Raw genomic sequence first — 17,302 nt, forward strand, 5'->3', positions numbered from 1 at the left:
CTCAGAATGTCTTCAGGTGGAAGCCAAAGTAGTATGGCCAGCAGCAGGAGGGCCTCCATGGCAGCATGAAGCTGACAGCAGTATAGTAGCGAACGGCGGACGGGTTCGAGGATCAAGTGGCACTCGACAATCCCGAGCATCCAGTGGATCGAGCGGTGATGTATCAGCAAACACTAGCCGGAACAGAGCACCAAGCCCGGGCCAAGGGTTCAGACCTTCAAGCAGAGCGAGCATCGACAGCCATACCGACGAGGCGTTCTTCCAAGCCCTGGCCAGGTACGGCCTCAACGTACAGCGCGGCGTTCCCTCCAATGCGGCCGAGTTTATCGTGATCGCGGTGTGCGAGCACAATCGAGAGCCCCCAAGCGAGACCTTCCTGCGTCGTCTGAACCCTGAAAAGATCGACCTGAAGAATGCGCTGATGGGCGCGATGTCGTTCATCATATCCACCTGCGACTTCCTCATTGACCACGGCGATAGCGATCACGAACCCTTGATCAACTACTATCTGACCAGGTGGCACGAGATCAGCGCGGAGATTGCTGGGACCGAGCCGGGCAAATCTATGCTCCGCTTTGTGTTGAGCCATTGCCTGCAAGAGTCGGCCGACGCCAGTATTTGGAAGTATGAGGCTACTCACTCCCAGCCGCCAGCGTAAGCGTGGCTCTCGTGCGGTTAGAGAGGTTGGCTGGTGGAGCCCGGTGCCTCTTCTTCATTTGACAAACCCTTTCGGTGTTTGTAGGTAGCTTTGGATTAAGTAGTAGTTGCGAAATTGGCTGGTTGCCATTTCCGATCTCCTCTCGCGGCTGTCCGAAGGCTTCTCGATCAGTGTAGAGTAGGGAGGAACCAGATGAACCATGCTGTGGCACCATCGCCCAGTACGATTCTGCGAAGACGACGTGATCCATGAAGGGCAATAGCGCTCCGGCCAAGAGCAGTCGCAGTAATGTAGATTTAGTGGTAATACGAACGGCGTGGTTCGCCTAGAACACTTGGTCCCCTGTGCCCGTGCTTCCGTTGTGAGGCAGCCGCCGCTCGATGGCCGTGAATGAGGTCCTCTCCAACGCTGATTCTGGAAGAATCACAGTGAGCCCTGTTGCACCGAGCTTATTCATTGATGTTCAAGGATGGCGAAGACGCTCCGGGCGGCCAACAAGGAATGTGGTGTCGACGACCTGTTATAAGTCCGTCTCCCATCGCGCCGCACTTCATGAGAACTCCCACCATTTCCACCCCAGCCGGTAATCTGTCGAGCTCCCAAACCATCCAGAACATCTGACATCGACTGGCACCGGGCGTCTCCCATATCGGCATTCCTTCTCAATCATCACGCAGCATGGCCGACCAGCGTAAAGAGCTGCTACCTGCAGAGAGCGGTACTTCCGCAGTCCTTGCCATACCAGCCCAAGAACTCGCCGCGGACATCGTGTACGGTAAAGCAGACTGGCCAAGCATGTCCCAGCTCCGTGACATGCACGTCACGGAGGTCGACTTGGAGCAGGCCATCTTCGGAGGATCAATTTGCATTGTCGGTGTCTGTGATGACATCCTTCGCAAGGAATCGGCCAGTGTGCATGCGAAAGCAGTCCGGACAAGGTGGCAACTCATCAAGGAAGAGATCGAGAACGGTATTGTCCGCAGCGGGTCTACTATTCATACATTCTTCGAATGCATGCAGACTGTGTCGAAGGTCCGTATGTGGGCTCATGGAGCGGCAGTGGAAGCCATTGTGATTGAGAGGGCGTGATGTATGACGTGCGAGCACATTTGCTTGATGTAGCAGTGCGATGGCTAGAAGTCGTACGATCGATCGTGCATGCAAGGCGTGGTTCGCAAAGTTATGCCAGAGCTGTTCACCGTTGTCGAAAAGAAGCCAGCAGTGAAGAGTGTCAATGTTGATGACCTCGTATAAAGTCCCTTGTAAAGCACCTCAGATCCCATTCTCTGGACCAACTCATCTTCCATCAAAAACCTCACCAGGGCCCCCTATATTCACTCGAACTTCGGGATCTTGGTCTCTATCCAGCACATTATCCGCCAGCCCCCACTGAAACGCAGCAAGCTCATCCCACGCTGTCACCGCCAGCCGCCATCATGTTACACGAAGCAAAAGACGACAGTCAGCTTTCCACCACCCAAGCACAGGAAGCTCATGACGAAGAGCTGGAGAACGGACTTCTACTTCAGTACGCTATCGGACGTACCACGGCAGACCGAGCTCAAGAAGTCCTGATAGCAGTCATGAACGGAGCAAAAGCTCCACGGAAAGACCAACTCCGATTCCTTGCCGCGGACGAAGCAGACCTGAGAGAAGGTGTCCTTCGAGGAGCGAAATATGTCGTCAATTGCTGCAACAACGTCATTCGGAGGGATCCAGGTAATGTCCACGCGACGCCTTTACGGGAGACGTGGCAGCCCATTGGCCGAGAGGTAGATGATGAGTTGGAGGAGCGGACCAAACGGATTCTGCGTGAAGCGGCCGAAGAGGCGCTGCAGAAGTCTCCTATGGTGGACCTATACTATAAGTGCATGCGGGCCGTGGCGAGGGTTCGGTGTTGGGCGATGAACGGCACCTCCGCGGCATGATATGATCCAGTTGGGATGACGTCCAGTACGACAACGCAGCATGTTTGGCAGCATCCGTCCATGATGGGAAGTGGTGGGGGCTCCGTGATCCAGTCCAGTAGTCGTAGCTTAGGTTCGCATAACGAGAACCGTACGGCGTGGTTCGCCGGTAGGGTTGAACTTCTTTGCATTCAGTACCTATACTGCTATCGACAAGCCACAGCTTCACCTTCTCCTCTGACCATCTTTGCGACCGACAAGGTTAGGCTAATGCCCATGACGATGCACCCGAATGCTATGCAAGCGTAGGCAGCATAGGTCTCCCATGTTCTTCTCTTCGTAAGGTTGACGAAGCACAGCGGAGGTAATATGTACGCAAGCGCACAGGCGGATGTTGCGCCCACGAGCTCGAAGACGACGCCGAGGTCGCAGGTGATGAGCGAGACTGTCATGGCGCTGACCACTAGGGAAGTGGTGAAGATGAGGTGCAGATTCGGGTGGAAGGGCTCTCCAGGGAAGTAGTACTCGGTCTACGATCGTCGTTAGCAGGTATTCGCGCAGCATGTAAGGACTGACACTCACCATGACTTCACGGCATACGAAGCATTCCAGCGGTAGGGTCGTGAGCATGTTGAGGCCAAAGCATCTAGGTCACCATCAGTATTGAGTTCACATCGTGATGTGTCAGTGAGACCTACAGTCGCGCAATATTAACCATTACATTATTAGTAGGAAAGTTGTTCAACACGTTGCCTTGTGTCAAATCGCCAAAAGAAAGGTAGCCGGCGAGGGCCATAGCAAGACATGCGACCATGCTGATGCCGGTCGAGTAATGCGTCACCCGTGCAAAGCGGTCCATGGTCGGAGTCTTCAGAGAGCCATAAATGAGAAGCGAATTGTGATGGCAGACGAAGGCGAAGGAGATGACACCAATAGCCTGAAAGACTCCGCTGTTGATGAGCAGGCTGCCTTTGAGCTGGCCACGAATGTCGTGGGACTGCATCGGACCTTGAGTGACGACTGTGAAGATAATGACCATCATGCTGATAAGCGCAAGCGTGGATGCTTTGGACAGCTGTGATCTTACTATTAGCATTGCTCCGCGAACATGATGGCTGATACATACCATAGCAATGTCTCTGTACAACGACAAAGGATACGAGAAGCCCAGAACCACAAGTACAATGATCGCCTTTCTATCGGCAAGGAGCCAAAGAACCGGAGTCTCCGGCAAAGAAGGAAAGATAGACGCCATGACCCTTGGTATGGTGTCTCCGATGATAATGCAGAACGCCACCATGCCGCCGAATGCAAAAGCCCACTGTGCAACACTGATCGCAATCAGGCCACTCCTGCCAAAGCACTTCTCCATCGTAGCCTGGAAGGAATTGGCGCCACTCAGCTTCGAGTTCGTCACGATGAGGCGGATCGTCCAGTCCACGGTAACGGTAAGAGTGATAAGGAGGAATATCCCGGTGAATAGGCCTGCTTGCTTGAAGGCGTACGGCTGCCCGATTATTCCGGCGCCTATGATACTGTTGGCCATGTTCATGAATGCGCTTTTGGTGCCACTTTTAGGCCGAGCGGTTTCCAGGTGATCCTCAGGATTGAAGTCCATCTCGTTCGCCAGCGTAACACTTGGGGCCTCGATGTCGGTCAGCAGTGGTGCTCGCTGCCCGGTGCTGCTCCGCCTGTCACTCCCATTCTCCATGTAGTCCTCTTCATCCAGCCATGCATCGTGGCTAGAGTGAGGCACATCTCCGTTCGCTTCTCGGATCGTATCAGGTTCTGCGACTTCGAACCGCACTCGATGGGGCGTTCGAGGAGTGCCATCTGGTCTCCGCTGCGCGAGAGACGATTGCCTCCTTGGTGGTGGCTTCACACGAGGTCTTCCAGCGCCGACCTTGCCCGTACCTTGTGCCTCATGAACGATGATATCGTTATCGGGCGAGCCCTCTCTTTCTGAATGTTCTAGTAAACCCTCTCCTTCCTCTGGGACGCAGTTCTCTTTCGGCCCCGCCTCGCGAGATGCTCTGCTTTCCCTGGCCATAGCATCGTGTTCAGTGTTATTGCATGATCGAGCGGCGTCGTAGGAAGTCGGGAGGTTGACTGAACATCAAATGGTCTCGATTCGTCGTCAGCTTACAGTGTCTGGCTATTTCAAGCTGCTGTTTCCGCATTGGGACTAGCGAGCCGCGCACGTGCTCGGAGGCGACTTCACTTCTATCGACGCGGCGAAGACGCGCTCAACTAAACTTGCTGTTGTACTGAAACTCAGCACACTAGAACTATCTCTCGGTCGACATGTATGCCATTGCGCCTGAAGACCACCACGAATGCGCTCGAACCACTGGGTGACAGTTTATACCGGCATGCCCCTTGTGATAAACAAAACATCAGGTAGTCTGTGCCATGAGCAGGCGACAAGATTGACCCTGTCGGACGCTGGTCTCCACGCAATGTGCGAGCAGCCTTTGAGCTGAGGCATCGATGTCCTCTCGAAAACTGCTACCGCTGCCGGCGCTCAAAGCAGACCAACTCTACCATGCAGCGACCTGCCTCGGTCTCGCAACGACCGGTATCAAGGCCAGCATTGAGAACGCAATCACACACTATATAGCCGAACGACGCCCTTTCGCCAAAGTACCCCGGATCATCAGCGTCGATATGGGAATCAAAAATCTCGGCTTATGTGTGCTGGAAGCGCCGAGTCTGGTCGGCGAGCCGCGTACACGGGATGGAATCGCGAAATCCACTGCCGTTAAAGTTCTTGCTTGGAAGAAGGTTGATGTTCTGAGCCAGGTGGCTCCCATGACGATCACCACTCCAGCAAAGATGAAGGGTCAGAGAGCAGCCCAAGTGGCCGACGCATCCATCTTCGGCCCCTCAAAGCTCAGTAAGACCGCACTATCTATCGCCCAAGATCTGCTTCACACCTACCAACCCAGCCATATCCTCATCGAGCGCCAACGTTTCCGCTCTGGCGGCGCATCAGCCGTGCAAGAATGGACGCTCCGCGTAAACATGCTGGAAAGCATGCTCTACGCCTGCTTCGAAACCATGAAGTCCAACTCAAACCTCCCGTCAGTATTCCCGGACACCGTCGAAATGAGCCCAGCCCGCGTAGCCCGCTTCTGGTGCGGAGGCACTTCAGAAGCAGAAGGGACGGACGTTGAGGCCGCACTCTCTAGACCGCAGCTCAAATCCAAAATGCTGCTGTCGAAGCAAAGTGGCAAGATTGCTGGACGAGACAAGCTGGCGAAGCAGAACAAGATCGATAAGAATGTCAAGATTGCCGTGGTGAAGGCATGGCTCGCCGCTGCTGAGACGCCACTTCCGCCGCACTTGGATGTGCAGCTGGAGTTTACAGATGAGGCGCGACTTGTTGCCGATGCGTTCGGAAGTGACACGAAGAAGACTAGAGGAGGAAGAAAGGAAGCTGCGCTCTCGACCGACAGCGGTCCGGTGAAGCTGGATGACCTAGCAGACAGCCTACTACAAGGCCTAGCCTGGGTGCGATGGGAAGAGAATCGTCGAAAGTTAGCGGCCCTACTCCAGGAACCACAAGGATAAGAGATGCTAGAGCACATCGTTGACATCATGTTTCATTTTCACGTGTCATTTGCAGTAGCATCTCATCTACAGACCCTCCACCAGTCTACCGCAGCGGCATGGCATCGAGCTGTGTCGCCAACGCATCAGGACCTCCCAGTGCTATGCAAGCGCAATAACCATGCTCAGTAAATCTGCTTTTCCTCTTGCACGCGCAAGGCCAGTCTATGCCCAGCCGAAAAAGGTATCTCCGCAACCAGAAGGTATGTTTCGCCAAAGCACCGCCTTCGCCTCTAACCATTCATTGAGGAGCAGTCGCCGCTCCGTTGGCCCCGCCTCCGATGCGATGGCATGTAGGGCTCACGCAAACATACCAGCGAAAGCCTCAGCCTCCGCCTCCGTAACTTCATCTTTCGTGCCTTTGCTCAATCTCACCTCCTGATCCAGTCATAGCTCATCATCTTCCAGCTCGCTCGGCTTGAGCAACCCGCCAACCTTCATCGCGCGCTCCCTCTCCGCATCCTTCGCATCCTGCGCCGCCTTCTCGCGGTCCTCGGTGAAGAGCTCCGCGTTGTCGCCCGCAAACTCCTTCAACTGGATCAAGAAGTCCCGCAGCACGAGCTTGAACTTGTTAAGATCGTCGACGGTCTCGAAGAGCGAGCGGATGAAGTTGTTCACCTGCACCTCTTGGAGATTGGGGAAAGCGTTGCCGAGCAGCTTCGCGACGAAACCTTGCAGGAAGTCGCGGTTGCTGGTGCCAGCTGGTGCTTCTTCGGAGCTGTAGATAGGCCCAGTGATCTTGTTCACGCCGACGAAGTAGAAGAGGCGGTTCAGGAGCATGGATTGGTACTTGAAGCCGGCCTTGTGGTCGCTGTCGGTAAGGACGAAGAAGATGTCTTGAAGGATGGTCGTGTAGAAGTTCTGGAAGAAGGCGTCGCAAGTCGCTTGGTCGGTTTCCGCCATGTTCTGGATGAGCTCGTAGCACATGTTCAGTCCCTCCCCCTCGACAAGGCGGTTGTCGTGCTTGGAGGCCCACATGCAGGAGTCGATGACAAGCTTGAAGTGCTGCTGGTCCAGCTTCAGAAGAGCAGGGAAGCACTTCTGGTTGATGATGCGGAGGAGCTTGAAGAACTCGACGCGGTGCTCTGGGTATTCGGAGAAGTCCTTGTTGATCATATCGAGAGTGCACTCGAAGACGGCGTCGAGGATGGCTGGGACTTGTTCGGTCATTGTGCCCTGTTCATACATGTTAGCAGCTTGCTCGTCGGCACTTCGTGCGTCTTGCTCGCGCACCATGTACATATACTTGCTGGTGCGCGGCGTCCAACGTACCTCTAATTTCACAACCAGCCCAGTGATAACCGCCAGGACCTCAGCTTCTCGCGCATCTGGCACATTCCTCTTGTAGTCGAGCAGTATCGCCTCGAGCAGTTGTGGCACAAGAGTCTGGTGGACCATCTCATAGTCGTCTGCCTTGTCCACATAAGTCGTGATGAGCTTTAGTATCTCCTTCTTGATAGTCCGCAGCCCGCGAACCTTCGGCATCTTCGTCGCAATGTTGCCATCACGCTGCACGCTCTCATCGATAAGCTGAGATGAGGCCCGGTACATGGTGAGCATGTCGACGTAGATCCGGCCGATCTGCGGGTAGAAGTATGACCCAATGCTGCTGCATGCCGCCACGTTGGTCTTCATGATGTTGCCGATGACTTTGATCGTCTCCGCGTTCTGCAAGATGCCCGGATCTTGATGAGCGGACTGGATGATCTGGTCCCAGGCTGCGTTCGGCAGACTCATCAGCTCCGAAATCAATCTCTCCTGCGCGTTCTTGTGACCCTGAGCGCTGATCATGTAACCGCAAGCCTCGTAGAAAGTGTGGATCTGCTGCGGCGAAAGATCGCACGTGATCTTACGCATCGTGCGGACAATCTCGTCGATAAAGGCCTCACCCTCGCCGGGCTGCTGAATCACAAAGTGCCGCTTGCACTTGTTTGCGATCTTGATGAAGGTGTCGCACGCCATGTCTTGCACACCCTCGTGCGTCTCGTGCATGAATTCGAAAAGCTTGTTGACGACCGTCTTGAGGAACTTCCAGTGAGCCTTCAGGAAGCGTGGGTACTGACCGACGATGTACATGATGTTCGAAGCAACGACCGCCTTGTTGTCCTTGCCGCGTTTCATCTCTGTCAAGCCGAGCAGATCCTTGATCACTGTCACCAAAAAGCGCTTCTCCGTCTCCTCATTCATGGCGCCAGAGATCGATCCGATGGCCCAGCAGAGTGTGTTGCAGTTGGCCCAGCTCCATTCTGTGCCATCAACTTGCCTCGCCAACTTCTCGGACATGATCTGTTCGGTGTCGACAACGTCCAGATGCGTCAAGAACACAAGACATTCTCTTGTCGTCTTGTAAAGCTGGATGGTGTCGGACTCCTTGACGAACTCGCGCACAATCTCACCTTCGTCGTTCTCGACGATCAAGACTTCCTCTGGCCTCACCATCTTCTCAATCATGACTTGCCTCAGGTTGGACAGGATGTCTGTGTACTTGTGCTTCCGCAGAGGGTAGTTCGCCAGAATCTGCGGGTTGGGAGCCCCGCCGTTAGAGAGGCCACTGACCCCGATGTTGACGAGTGGGTTGATGTCTGTGATCGGCAGTTGCTGCATCTCGTCGTACAGCTCACACACTAGCTTCGTCCAGTATTCGAGGCAGATCTTGAAGATCTCACGATCGTCGATCTGGCTAATACGGATGAGGTAAAAGTGGCCATGTGTGAGGTAGTCGCTGTTGGGAAGGTTTTCGATGATACCGAGGTGGTTGCTGAAGAAGTTGCACAGGAAAAGCGCCAGATTCTGCACGAATTCCTGGTCCCTGCTGTTCGAGGATGCATATGTGGACTTGAGGTCCAGCGAGAGTGGTATGATGTTGGAGATTGTAGTCAGAGTCTCGGTGAACATCTGCACCAACTTCTCATCCCAGTTGTGGTCCGTCTGCAGGCTGCCAATCTCTGTCAAGCATTTGAGTGTGATGTTACGGAACTCAGGCTGCTCCAAGAAGCGGCTGCGCAGGGTCTCGATCAAAGACATTCCAGATGGAGGCGTCTCGAAGATGTAGCCGAGCGGAATCCAATTCAAGAAGCGCAGTAGAGTCTCGAGAGTGGCCTTGATCAAGCTGGTCTGATCTGCTGTCTTCAAGATCTCAGAGCAGAGGTTGTAGATGCTGGTGAACTCATCGCACATGCTCTGCTTCAACTGCCTGGTCTTGGTCGAGGTCATCTGGTCGGCAGAGAAGTCGAAGACCTCTTCGGACAACAAGCGCAGGATTGCCATGTTGTTCTCGCAGATCGGAAGGCTGCTCCTGCAGCTCGAGATGATCTCGTTGATGAAGGTGGGCCATGCGTGAGGCCACTCCTGCTTCAAGACGGACACCAGGACCAAGTTCAGCTTGTTCAATAGCGCCCTCTCTTTCTTCAGGTTCTCTTCTGTGCTGCTCATTTGGATGATGAAGTTGACAACGAAGTTCCGGATCCCCTGGCACTGATCGCGCGGCAGCACCTTCCACCGCGTCATGATCACCGTGTCCAGCACCTGGAGGCCCAGGTACTTCGTCTGTGGGTATTGCGCATCTTGCAGGATCTTGTCGACCATGAGCCATGCGTCCGGGTTCTCTTTGAACTGGTTGAGCGTGGCCTGAGCCTGCTTCTGCTGGTCACCGCGGCCTTCGTAGAAAGCGCGGACGGTGGCGTCCAGCTCCTCGATAGACATCGACATGCTGGGCGTTGGTGGGGTGTGGTGTTCGCCGGTCTGGCAACGCGAGCAGTCGGCTTGCTTGACTGAAGAGAGCTTGACGCGCGCAGACCGCTGTGAGCGCGATTATTGATGTGGCATGCGCTGAAAGGTGAGGTTGTCGCTCGGTAGGGGGTGCTGTGAAGTCGGAGATCTTCGTGGCGTGTCGGCGGTGGGGTTGGAGAGGAAGAAGAGATTGGTGTCTGGCGGCGGAGGAGCCACCGGCGCGAGTGTGGTGTGGAGAAGCGGTGCTGCCTCCAGTGCTTGAGCGCCAAATCACGTATCAGTCCGTAAGCTGTTCGCCTTCAATTCACGGATTGGAGTTTGTGACGTGAAAATGTATTGCTGAGGTCTGTCTCAAGCGGTTGCCATATCGAAGTCACGGGATGCTAGAATTGGCCAGTGAGGCCCCACTTTCCTCGCTCATTAATTCCGACATTCACGATCCAAGAGAGAAACAAAGACGTACCTACGCATCGACGCCAGACAAACTAACTATCGAAACGACCGCTTGCAGGCCTGACAATCTACAATGTCGAACCAGCCGCGCACTTCTGTACGACCAGCGGGTTCTCAAACTTCAGCCCCCAACGCTCAGAGTGGCTCGCAGACCATCACATCTACCACTGCTGGCCCTAGTGTTCCCTTCGGTACGCTTCGCCTTCGCGCGCAGCCCGAAGAGCGGCCCCGAGTGCAATGGGCAGAGGATGTAGTCGACAACGAGGGCATGGGCAAGAAGAGCTCCAAAGTGTGCTGTATCTATCACAAGCCGCACGAGCCTGGCGACAGCGAATCAGATTCCGACTCGAGCAGCTCCAGCGATGGCGACAGTGACTCTGAGCCTGACTTGAGTCGAGCGCGGAGAGCCGGTGGGAGCGGCAAAGGCAAAGGTCGCGGACGAAAGCATCAGCATGAGCACGAGGGTGATGGCAAGGGCAAGGGAAAGGAGAGGAAGGCCAGCCCGAACGCCTACGAGCGGCAGCCGAAGAACAAGAGTAAATCAGGTGGATGAGCAGAGACAGGGCTGCATGCGACTGGAATGGTCACTCAGAGACATGGCTGCACACATCACCGCGTCGCCAGTGTAGGCTATATCGACACAGCTATCAACATGCATCGGCGGCATCTGCAGTCTCGATAGAGACGACGCGATCGAAGCAGGAGATAACGATTTGATCCTGGCGCACGAATCCTTCAGCAGTGGAAGGCATTATTGGCAACAGCAGCTACCTTTGGGCAGCCATCAGCTCCATCTGCTTCGGCGCCATCACGATCACCGGCCTTTCGATGCGCGCAAATCGTTCTGAACCGCCATGAAATATTGCATGTCTTGAGCTCAGCGTGCAACATCGAAGAGATTCCGAACAAGCATGACTCGAGACGAATGCTCCCAATACCGGCCGCACCTGTCTCTACTTTCGATCAACCCAGGAGCTTCCTTTTGCAGGACAGAGCACCTGAGTTCAGCTTTGAGAAAAATGATTCGCAGGACGAGGGAGTTGCGTAGCGCCTCCTGTGTATGCGATATTGCTGGGAGCTAGACCCAAGGTTGAGTGATGATTGAAGGGAACCGTGATGCCGAGGTGGCAACGGGTGGCTAGTGCAAGACTCGGATAATGATGGCATGGGGCCAGAAGAACTGCTGCTCTAACATTTATTTTCTTTCAGATCCATCTTCACCGGACAGCTGCCTTGTAATTGTTGCCTTGCTTCCCTAATTGGGAAAATTGTGGAGTCGGAAAACGTGACTGTGTGTACGAAGGCCAGTCACACTGCAGGTCTGCCTTACTAGCTGCTGACTTCCCTGCCAATCTTTGGCACGTGCGGACAGTACCTACATGCATAAGTACTTCCTGTTTGTCCTCTCAAACACAATTCCTTTATCATCATTATTTCCTCACAAGGGTACATCCACCACTCCAACCAACATGGCCCGCACCAAACAAACCGCCCGTAAGTCCACCGGCGGCATGCCACCCCGTGTGAACCGGCCTAACGGGCCAGGACCGAACGGCGGCGTCATCGACAACCCAGAGCTCGACGAGCAAGAAGCAGAGAAGCTCAAGGAGATCGAGGAAGGCTCCATGCGAGCGGAGCTGAAGTACATCGACAAGAAGTTCACCGAGCAGGGCCAGACTTACTATGCGGAGACCGTGGAGGAGGAGATTCCAGAGCAAGTCAACTGGTGGTCCAAGTTCGCGCTGTGTCTGGTCCGACATATGGCTGGCGACCACAAGCATCCGTACGTGGCGAAGACGAGTTTGCAGATCAACTCGCAGCATTTAAAGGATGTGCTCAAGGATACGATCCAGAACTTCCCGGGCATCTCGTTTAATACGAAGGACATCACCATTGACAAGCCTTACCGGGTGTTGTTCCATTACCGCAAGGAGCTGGAGGACGCTGGAGAGGAGTTGGAGGAAGGCTCCGAAGCTGCTGATCATCTCGGACTGCTCATGGACTTCATAGCGGAGGAGTTTGCCGAGACGATAGAGGAGACCGAAAACTTGCTGGAGCAAGGCATGGTTAGTTACCAGCATCTCTGGACGATCTTCCGTCCTGGCACGACAACGGTCTATGCTCCCATCTTCGGCCAGCCGCGTGCCTTCAATCTGCTCCAGTACGGCTACAGCTGTGATCCGCCTGGCTTGGTCCTCACCACGGAGTACGTCGACTTTGACGGCGAAGACATGGGCACGCGAGGCGCCAGCCGCATGATCGCTGCCTTCTCCGGCGCCGAAAAGATCAGCGACCTCTCCGCCTTCCCGATGGACTGGCACTCAGCGAAGGCTGATGTCGAGAAACAGCTCATCGCTCGCGGACGCCGGTGGGAAGAGCACGCCGGGATGCACTTTCGCAACTACAAAGGCATCGCGCTGGAATACAGCGGCGGCTGCGGAGCAGATCGGTACAACATCGACGGTCGTGTGGTCGTCGACACCAAGACTTTCCACCGACTGCAGGCTAATCTTGCATTCAATGTCAGCGCGTTCAAGTCTGATGAGGAGAAGAGGTCGAAGCGACGACGCATCCAGGAGTACGATGCCGACGATGAGCATCAGACATTGGATCTGCTGCCTGAAGCGAAGCTTGAGATCGACCCGCTTACGGATGAGCAATGTATGCTTGCGTCCTGCATGGTCCGCGGCTTCTCGTTCAGCGAGAAGCGCTGGATCGAGATGTTCGTCGACAAATTGAGCCCGGTTGACTGGAACCCGAACTGCTTCGAGCAGCTGGTCTTGCCGGATGCGCAGAAGGGTCTCGTGAAGGCTCTGGTCTCCACGCATATCCAGCAACGCCTCAGCTTTGACGACATCGTCAAGGGCAAAGGCAAAGGCCTGATCATGGTCCTGCATGGTCCGCCTGGTGTCGGCAAGACGCTCACCGCCGAAACAGTCGCAGAGTACACCAAGCGTCCGCTCTACTCCGTCAGCTCAGGCGATCTTGGAGTAGAAAGCTCCACCCTCGACGAGCGCCTCAGCCGCATCCTGGACATGGCATCCACCTGGCGCGCCGTCTTACTCATCGACGAAGCAGACATCTTCTTGGAACGCCGCAGCCTCCATGACCTCGAGCGCAACTCCCTGGTCTCCATCTTCCTTCGCGTGCTCGAGTACTACGAAGGCATCCTCTTCCTGACCTCCAACCGCGTCAGTACTTTCGACGACGCCTTCAAGAGCCGTATACACGTACCGCTGAAGTACAACGACCTCACTGTCTCATCCCGCAAACAGATCTGGAAGAACTTCCTGGACAAGGCGGGCGGAGATGTCAAGCTGGACGATAAAGGGTACGATGACCTTGCGCAGGCGGACATTAACGGTCGCCAGATCAAGAATGTCATTCGGACTGCGAAGAGCTTGGCGCAGTTCCATGGCGAGGCGTTGGACGGGCCGAAGCTACAGCAGGTGATCAAGATCCAGGAGGAGTTTGAGCATGAGCTGGACTTGACGAATGTGGTTCATGTTGAGAACGGGACAATGCCGAATGGTCGTTGAGTCTGAGGACAGATGTATTGTTGCTGCTGCAATCGTAGGAGGCATGGCAGTGGTGATAATAGGTCGTTGAGATAGTTTCCAGTACATAGAGAAGAGGCACGTGCTTGAATTCAATGTCTTCTCCCAAATCCAATGGCACCCGAAAACGCTACATTGCCCTCGTTAACATAACATGTCTTCGTTCACTGTGAGAAGATCTAGCGCAATAGTCAATGAACCTACGGAGTCGAAGTGCTGTCGGTAGTCTTTAACGCTTTTTGCTCCTACTTACATGTGAGTCGCAAAGCTGGAAGACTGTCACTTTCTCTGCGCATGTGAAAAAGGGGTCCAAAAGTGCCAAGAACTTCCCGTTTCGCTCGCGTGTCAAGAGAGCGAACGTCGAAGGTTTCGAGAAAGCCATAAACCGTCCTTACGCTATCCACGAGCCCAAGATGTGGTCGTTACCAACCTGCCTGAGCCTGGCGCTGCTCTTGACCCAGGCACAGGCGCTGTACTTCTACATTGACGGTCCAACGCAAAAATGCTTCTTCGAGGAGCTACCGCAGGACACGCTGGTAGTTGGTATGGACAGGACACACCAGGCGCTCAAAAGACCACGGCACTGACGCAAGACAACTAGGCCACTTTAAAGCATCCCAATGGAACGAACAAGCGCGCTCCTACGTCGAAGGCGGCGGTGACATGGTACACGCACTACCCAAACACCCCCAATGCACGCTCCTCCCATACTCATTACATTCATAGGGCCTCTTCATAACCGTCGACGAAGTCTTCGACAACGACCACCGCGTCGTCTCCCAACGCGGCAGCGCCAGCGGCAAATTCACCTTCTCCGCCGCGGACTCTGGCGAACACCGCATCTGCTTCACCCCGACCAACGTGCCCGCTTCACGGGGCTTCCTCTTCTCCGGTGCGCAAGCCGGGGGCGTCAAGTTGGAGCTGGATATGGCGATTGGGGAGACGTCGCAGATTGAGAGCTCGGATAAAGAGAAGGTGGGCGAGGTGGTGCAGAAGCTGAAGGATCTGAATGCGCGACTGCAGGATTTGAGACGGGAGCAGGTTTTCCAGCGGGAGAGGGAGGCGGAGTTCAGGGACCAGAGTGAGTTGGTCAATTCGAGGGTGGTGAGGTGGATGTTGATACAGTTGTTTGTGCTGGGGGCGACGTGCGCGTGGCAGTTGAGCTATTTGAGGGCTTTCTTCATTAAGCAGAAGTTGACGTAGGAAGAGATGGGACAGAAAAGTGTGATGATAAGGCAGGCACCTGGCGTGCAAAGTCATGAATTCATGCATCTATATGAGTTGCCGTCAAGCATACAACACGGAGAGGCGCTTCCACGCTTTCAGCCGTTCACAATGACACCGCCATTGCAGTGGATCGTCTGCCCACTCAGCTGGCTGGAATCCGTGCTCGCCAAAAACACCACACACGTTGCAATCTCGCTCGGCTGTCCTGGCCTGCCCATCGGCGAGGAGAACTGCGACTGTGTGGGCTGGTCCATCGTGGCCTGCACAAGCGGCGTCCAGACCGGCCCTGGCGCAACGGCGTTGACGCGGATGCCTTTGCTCACGTACTGATTCGACAAGCCACGGGTGAACGCGATGATGGCGCCCTTGGTACTGGTGTAGTCGAGCAGATCTGGGCGCCCGACGTAGGCGTTGACGGAGCCGTTGTTGATGATTGTGTCGCCTTGCTTCATGTGCGGGATCGTGTACTTTGAGATGTAGAAGAATGCTGCGTTATCACAATCAGCTCATTGCTCGCTTCGTCTCGACCAAGTCTGCCAACTTACGGTGGATATTCGTGTCAAAGGTGTGTTCCCACTGCTCCTCCGACAAGTCCTCGATGCTGTTGACCTGCATTTGGTAGGCGTGATTGTTGAAGAGAATGTTGATCGCGCCCATCTGCTTCAGCGCCTCGTCCACCATCTTCTTGCAGACGTCCTTGCCCTTCAGGTTCGCAGGATAGAGGTGGCACTTCTGGCCATGACTCTCGACGTAGGACTTCGTCTGTTGTGCGTCCTTCTCCTCCTCAGGTAGGTAGGTGATGAAGGAGTCTGCGCCCTCCATGGCGAAGAGAATGGCTGTCGCTTGTCCGATTCCGCTGTCTCCCCCGGTGATAAGAGCCTTCTTGCCCTTCAGCTTGCCAGCCGCTTTGTACATCTGGTAGCCGCCATCTTCGGTGGGTACCTGGGCGGCTGCGGGCTGCGTCTGGAGCTTGTGCTGGAGGCCTGGCGGTTGCTGGTCGCCGGTGGGGACTTGGTGGCCTTTCTCAGTGTGTTAGTCGCACCTCTATCACTCAGCAGTACAGGTTCGTGTACCTACCCTGCTCGAATTGAGATTTGTCTGTCATCTTGTCTTCTTCACGTGGTGATGAGGCAATTGAGGGATCTGAGTATGAAACGGTCTTGGAGAGTACAACAAGGAAAAGTGTGACAGTCAGAGAACTTAGCCTTATAGTCCAGTTTTACTCGTCTCGCGTTGACTGCTCAACAACGCGTCAAGGAATCGCAGAGTCTGCTCTTGCGGAGCTTCGACGTCACGATGACTGCGGCCGCCGATGTTTACACGATAGCCAAATCCGTGGAAGATACTGTCTTATTACCTTGTCGTCAAGCCTTGCTCTCTGTGACGAGAACTCGATGCAATTGTAGAGGTATCGGCAAGGCAAAGGCAGGGCATGGAACGAGGTGAGGTTGGCGAGGCCGGTGTGGCGGTCAAAGCTTTCAGTTCCCTCTGTCCATTCCAAGTCACATGCACCTGACATTCACCTCGACGGGACGGAAAGACCTTCCCATCTCATTTGTCCGTATAAGAATTATGGTGTTCTCGTACCGACACAAAGCCGCCATGATGGCCTGCTGGAGATGTTGGGTTTGACTACTCCGGTGCTTGTGCTACTCTGGCCTCAAGCTCCCTCAATTCTTTCTTCCTACCTACTCTGACTACAAAGCTATAGCGTCTTCGTGAGAGCGACAGCGGCGACAAGAGACTACGTGAAGCAATGCTTGACTGCCTCGGATCCGTTCGCTGTGACGCATCGGGACAAGGACAAGACGAAGCATCCTGTTCGTGTGTCTGCACTTAACTGTATTGATCTGATCCGGCAGGGACCTGTATGGTATGGGAAGCCATACTGGGCTGTTTGTGTATTTGCCAACGAGACCGAACTTCTTTTGAACGTGCTTGGGACTGGAGGCGAGCCATACTGCTAAGGTAGGCGTTGGCAAGCTCAACGGATCCTGTCGTGAAAGAAGATAAGAAGTACATGTACCGCAGTACTGACATCTCGGACTGCGGTCCGTTTTGGCCTATCTCCTGCCACGGTCCAACGCCCACAAGATACGGCGTGGTATGCGGCTTGCAGCGACACGAAGCTACACAAATGCCGCACACCAACTCCACAA

General features: G+C 54.8%; 10 protein-coding genes across 10 annotated transcripts; 7 read left to right on the forward strand and 3 right to left on the reverse strand.

The window, feature by feature from the left end:
• Nucleotides 1-6: 6 nt before the first annotated feature.
• On the forward strand, nt 7-658 carry LTR77_004548 (uncharacterized protein; the record flags this gene model as incomplete). Its single annotated transcript, XM_064801802.1, has 2 exons — nt 7-31; nt 87-658. The coding sequence occupies 2 exons, from the start codon at nt 7-9 to the stop codon at nt 656-658; spliced, it is 597 nt and encodes a 198-aa protein (XP_064660432.1).
• Nucleotides 659-1,336: 678 nt separating this feature from the next.
• Nucleotides 1,337-1,747, forward strand: LTR77_004549 (uncharacterized protein; the record flags this gene model as incomplete). Its single annotated transcript, XM_064801803.1, has 1 exon — nt 1,337-1,747. The coding sequence occupies one exon, from the start codon at nt 1,337-1,339 to the stop codon at nt 1,745-1,747; it is 411 nt and encodes a 136-aa protein (XP_064660433.1).
• Nucleotides 1,748-2,094: 347 nt separating this feature from the next.
• LTR77_004550 (uncharacterized protein) lies at nt 2,095-2,586 on the forward strand (the record flags this gene model as incomplete). The annotated part of the gene is made up of 1 exon (XM_064801804.1): nt 2,095-2,586. One exon carries the CDS (start codon nt 2,095-2,097, stop codon nt 2,584-2,586), a length of 492 nt encoding a protein of 163 aa, XP_064660434.1.
• Nucleotides 2,587-2,771: 185 nt separating this feature from the next.
• On the reverse strand, nt 2,772-4,615 carry LTR77_004551 (uncharacterized protein; the record flags this gene model as incomplete). The annotated part of the gene is made up of 4 exons (XM_064801805.1): nt 2,772-3,095; nt 3,148-3,211; nt 3,264-3,640; nt 3,692-4,615. The coding sequence occupies 4 exons, from the start codon at nt 4,613-4,615 to the stop codon at nt 2,772-2,774; spliced, it is 1,689 nt and encodes a 562-aa protein (XP_064660435.1).
• Nucleotides 4,616-5,055: 440 nt separating this feature from the next.
• Nucleotides 5,056-6,138, forward strand: LTR77_004552 (uncharacterized protein; the record flags this gene model as incomplete). The annotated part of the gene is made up of 1 exon (XM_064801806.1): nt 5,056-6,138. The coding sequence occupies one exon, from the start codon at nt 5,056-5,058 to the stop codon at nt 6,136-6,138; it is 1,083 nt and encodes a 360-aa protein (XP_064660436.1).
• Nucleotides 6,139-6,564: 426 nt separating this feature from the next.
• On the reverse strand, nt 6,565-9,885 carry CRM1 (Karyopherin transporter; the record flags this gene model as incomplete). The annotated part of the gene is made up of 2 exons (XM_064801807.1): nt 6,565-7,353; nt 7,450-9,885. 2 exons carry the CDS (start codon nt 9,883-9,885, stop codon nt 6,565-6,567), a joined length of 3,225 nt encoding a protein of 1,074 aa, XP_064660437.1.
• Nucleotides 9,886-10,432: 547 nt separating this feature from the next.
• YPI1 (Type 1 phosphatases regulator ypi1) lies at nt 10,433-10,912 on the forward strand (the record flags this gene model as incomplete). The annotated part of the gene is made up of 1 exon (XM_064801808.1): nt 10,433-10,912. The coding sequence occupies one exon, from the start codon at nt 10,433-10,435 to the stop codon at nt 10,910-10,912; it is 480 nt and encodes a 159-aa protein (XP_064660438.1).
• A 916-nt stretch (nt 10,913-11,828) lies between these two features.
• LTR77_004555 (uncharacterized protein) lies at nt 11,829-13,898 on the forward strand (the record flags this gene model as incomplete). Its single annotated transcript, XM_064801809.1, has 1 exon — nt 11,829-13,898. The coding sequence occupies one exon, from the start codon at nt 11,829-11,831 to the stop codon at nt 13,896-13,898; it is 2,070 nt and encodes a 689-aa protein (XP_064660439.1).
• A 431-nt stretch (nt 13,899-14,329) lies between these two features.
• Nucleotides 14,330-15,119, forward strand: ERP1 (emp24p/erv25p- protein; the record flags this gene model as incomplete). The annotated part of the gene is made up of 3 exons (XM_064801810.1): nt 14,330-14,459; nt 14,518-14,582; nt 14,643-15,119. The coding sequence occupies 3 exons, from the start codon at nt 14,330-14,332 to the stop codon at nt 15,117-15,119; spliced, it is 672 nt and encodes a 223-aa protein (XP_064660440.1).
• A 119-nt stretch (nt 15,120-15,238) lies between these two features.
• LTR77_004557 (uncharacterized protein) lies at nt 15,239-16,248 on the reverse strand (the record flags this gene model as incomplete). The annotated part of the gene is made up of 3 exons (XM_064801811.1): nt 15,239-15,630; nt 15,689-16,162; nt 16,221-16,248. 3 exons carry the CDS (start codon nt 16,246-16,248, stop codon nt 15,239-15,241), a joined length of 894 nt encoding a protein of 297 aa, XP_064660441.1.
• Nucleotides 16,249-17,302: the final 1,054 nt, after the last annotated feature.

This window comes from Saxophila tyrrhenica (genome assembly GCF_035928015.1).
Source record: "Saxophila tyrrhenica strain CCFEE 5935 chromosome Unknown scaffold_6, whole genome shotgun sequence".
Lineage (NCBI taxonomy): Eukaryota > Fungi > Ascomycota > Dothideomycetes > Mycosphaerellales > Extremaceae > Saxophila > Saxophila tyrrhenica.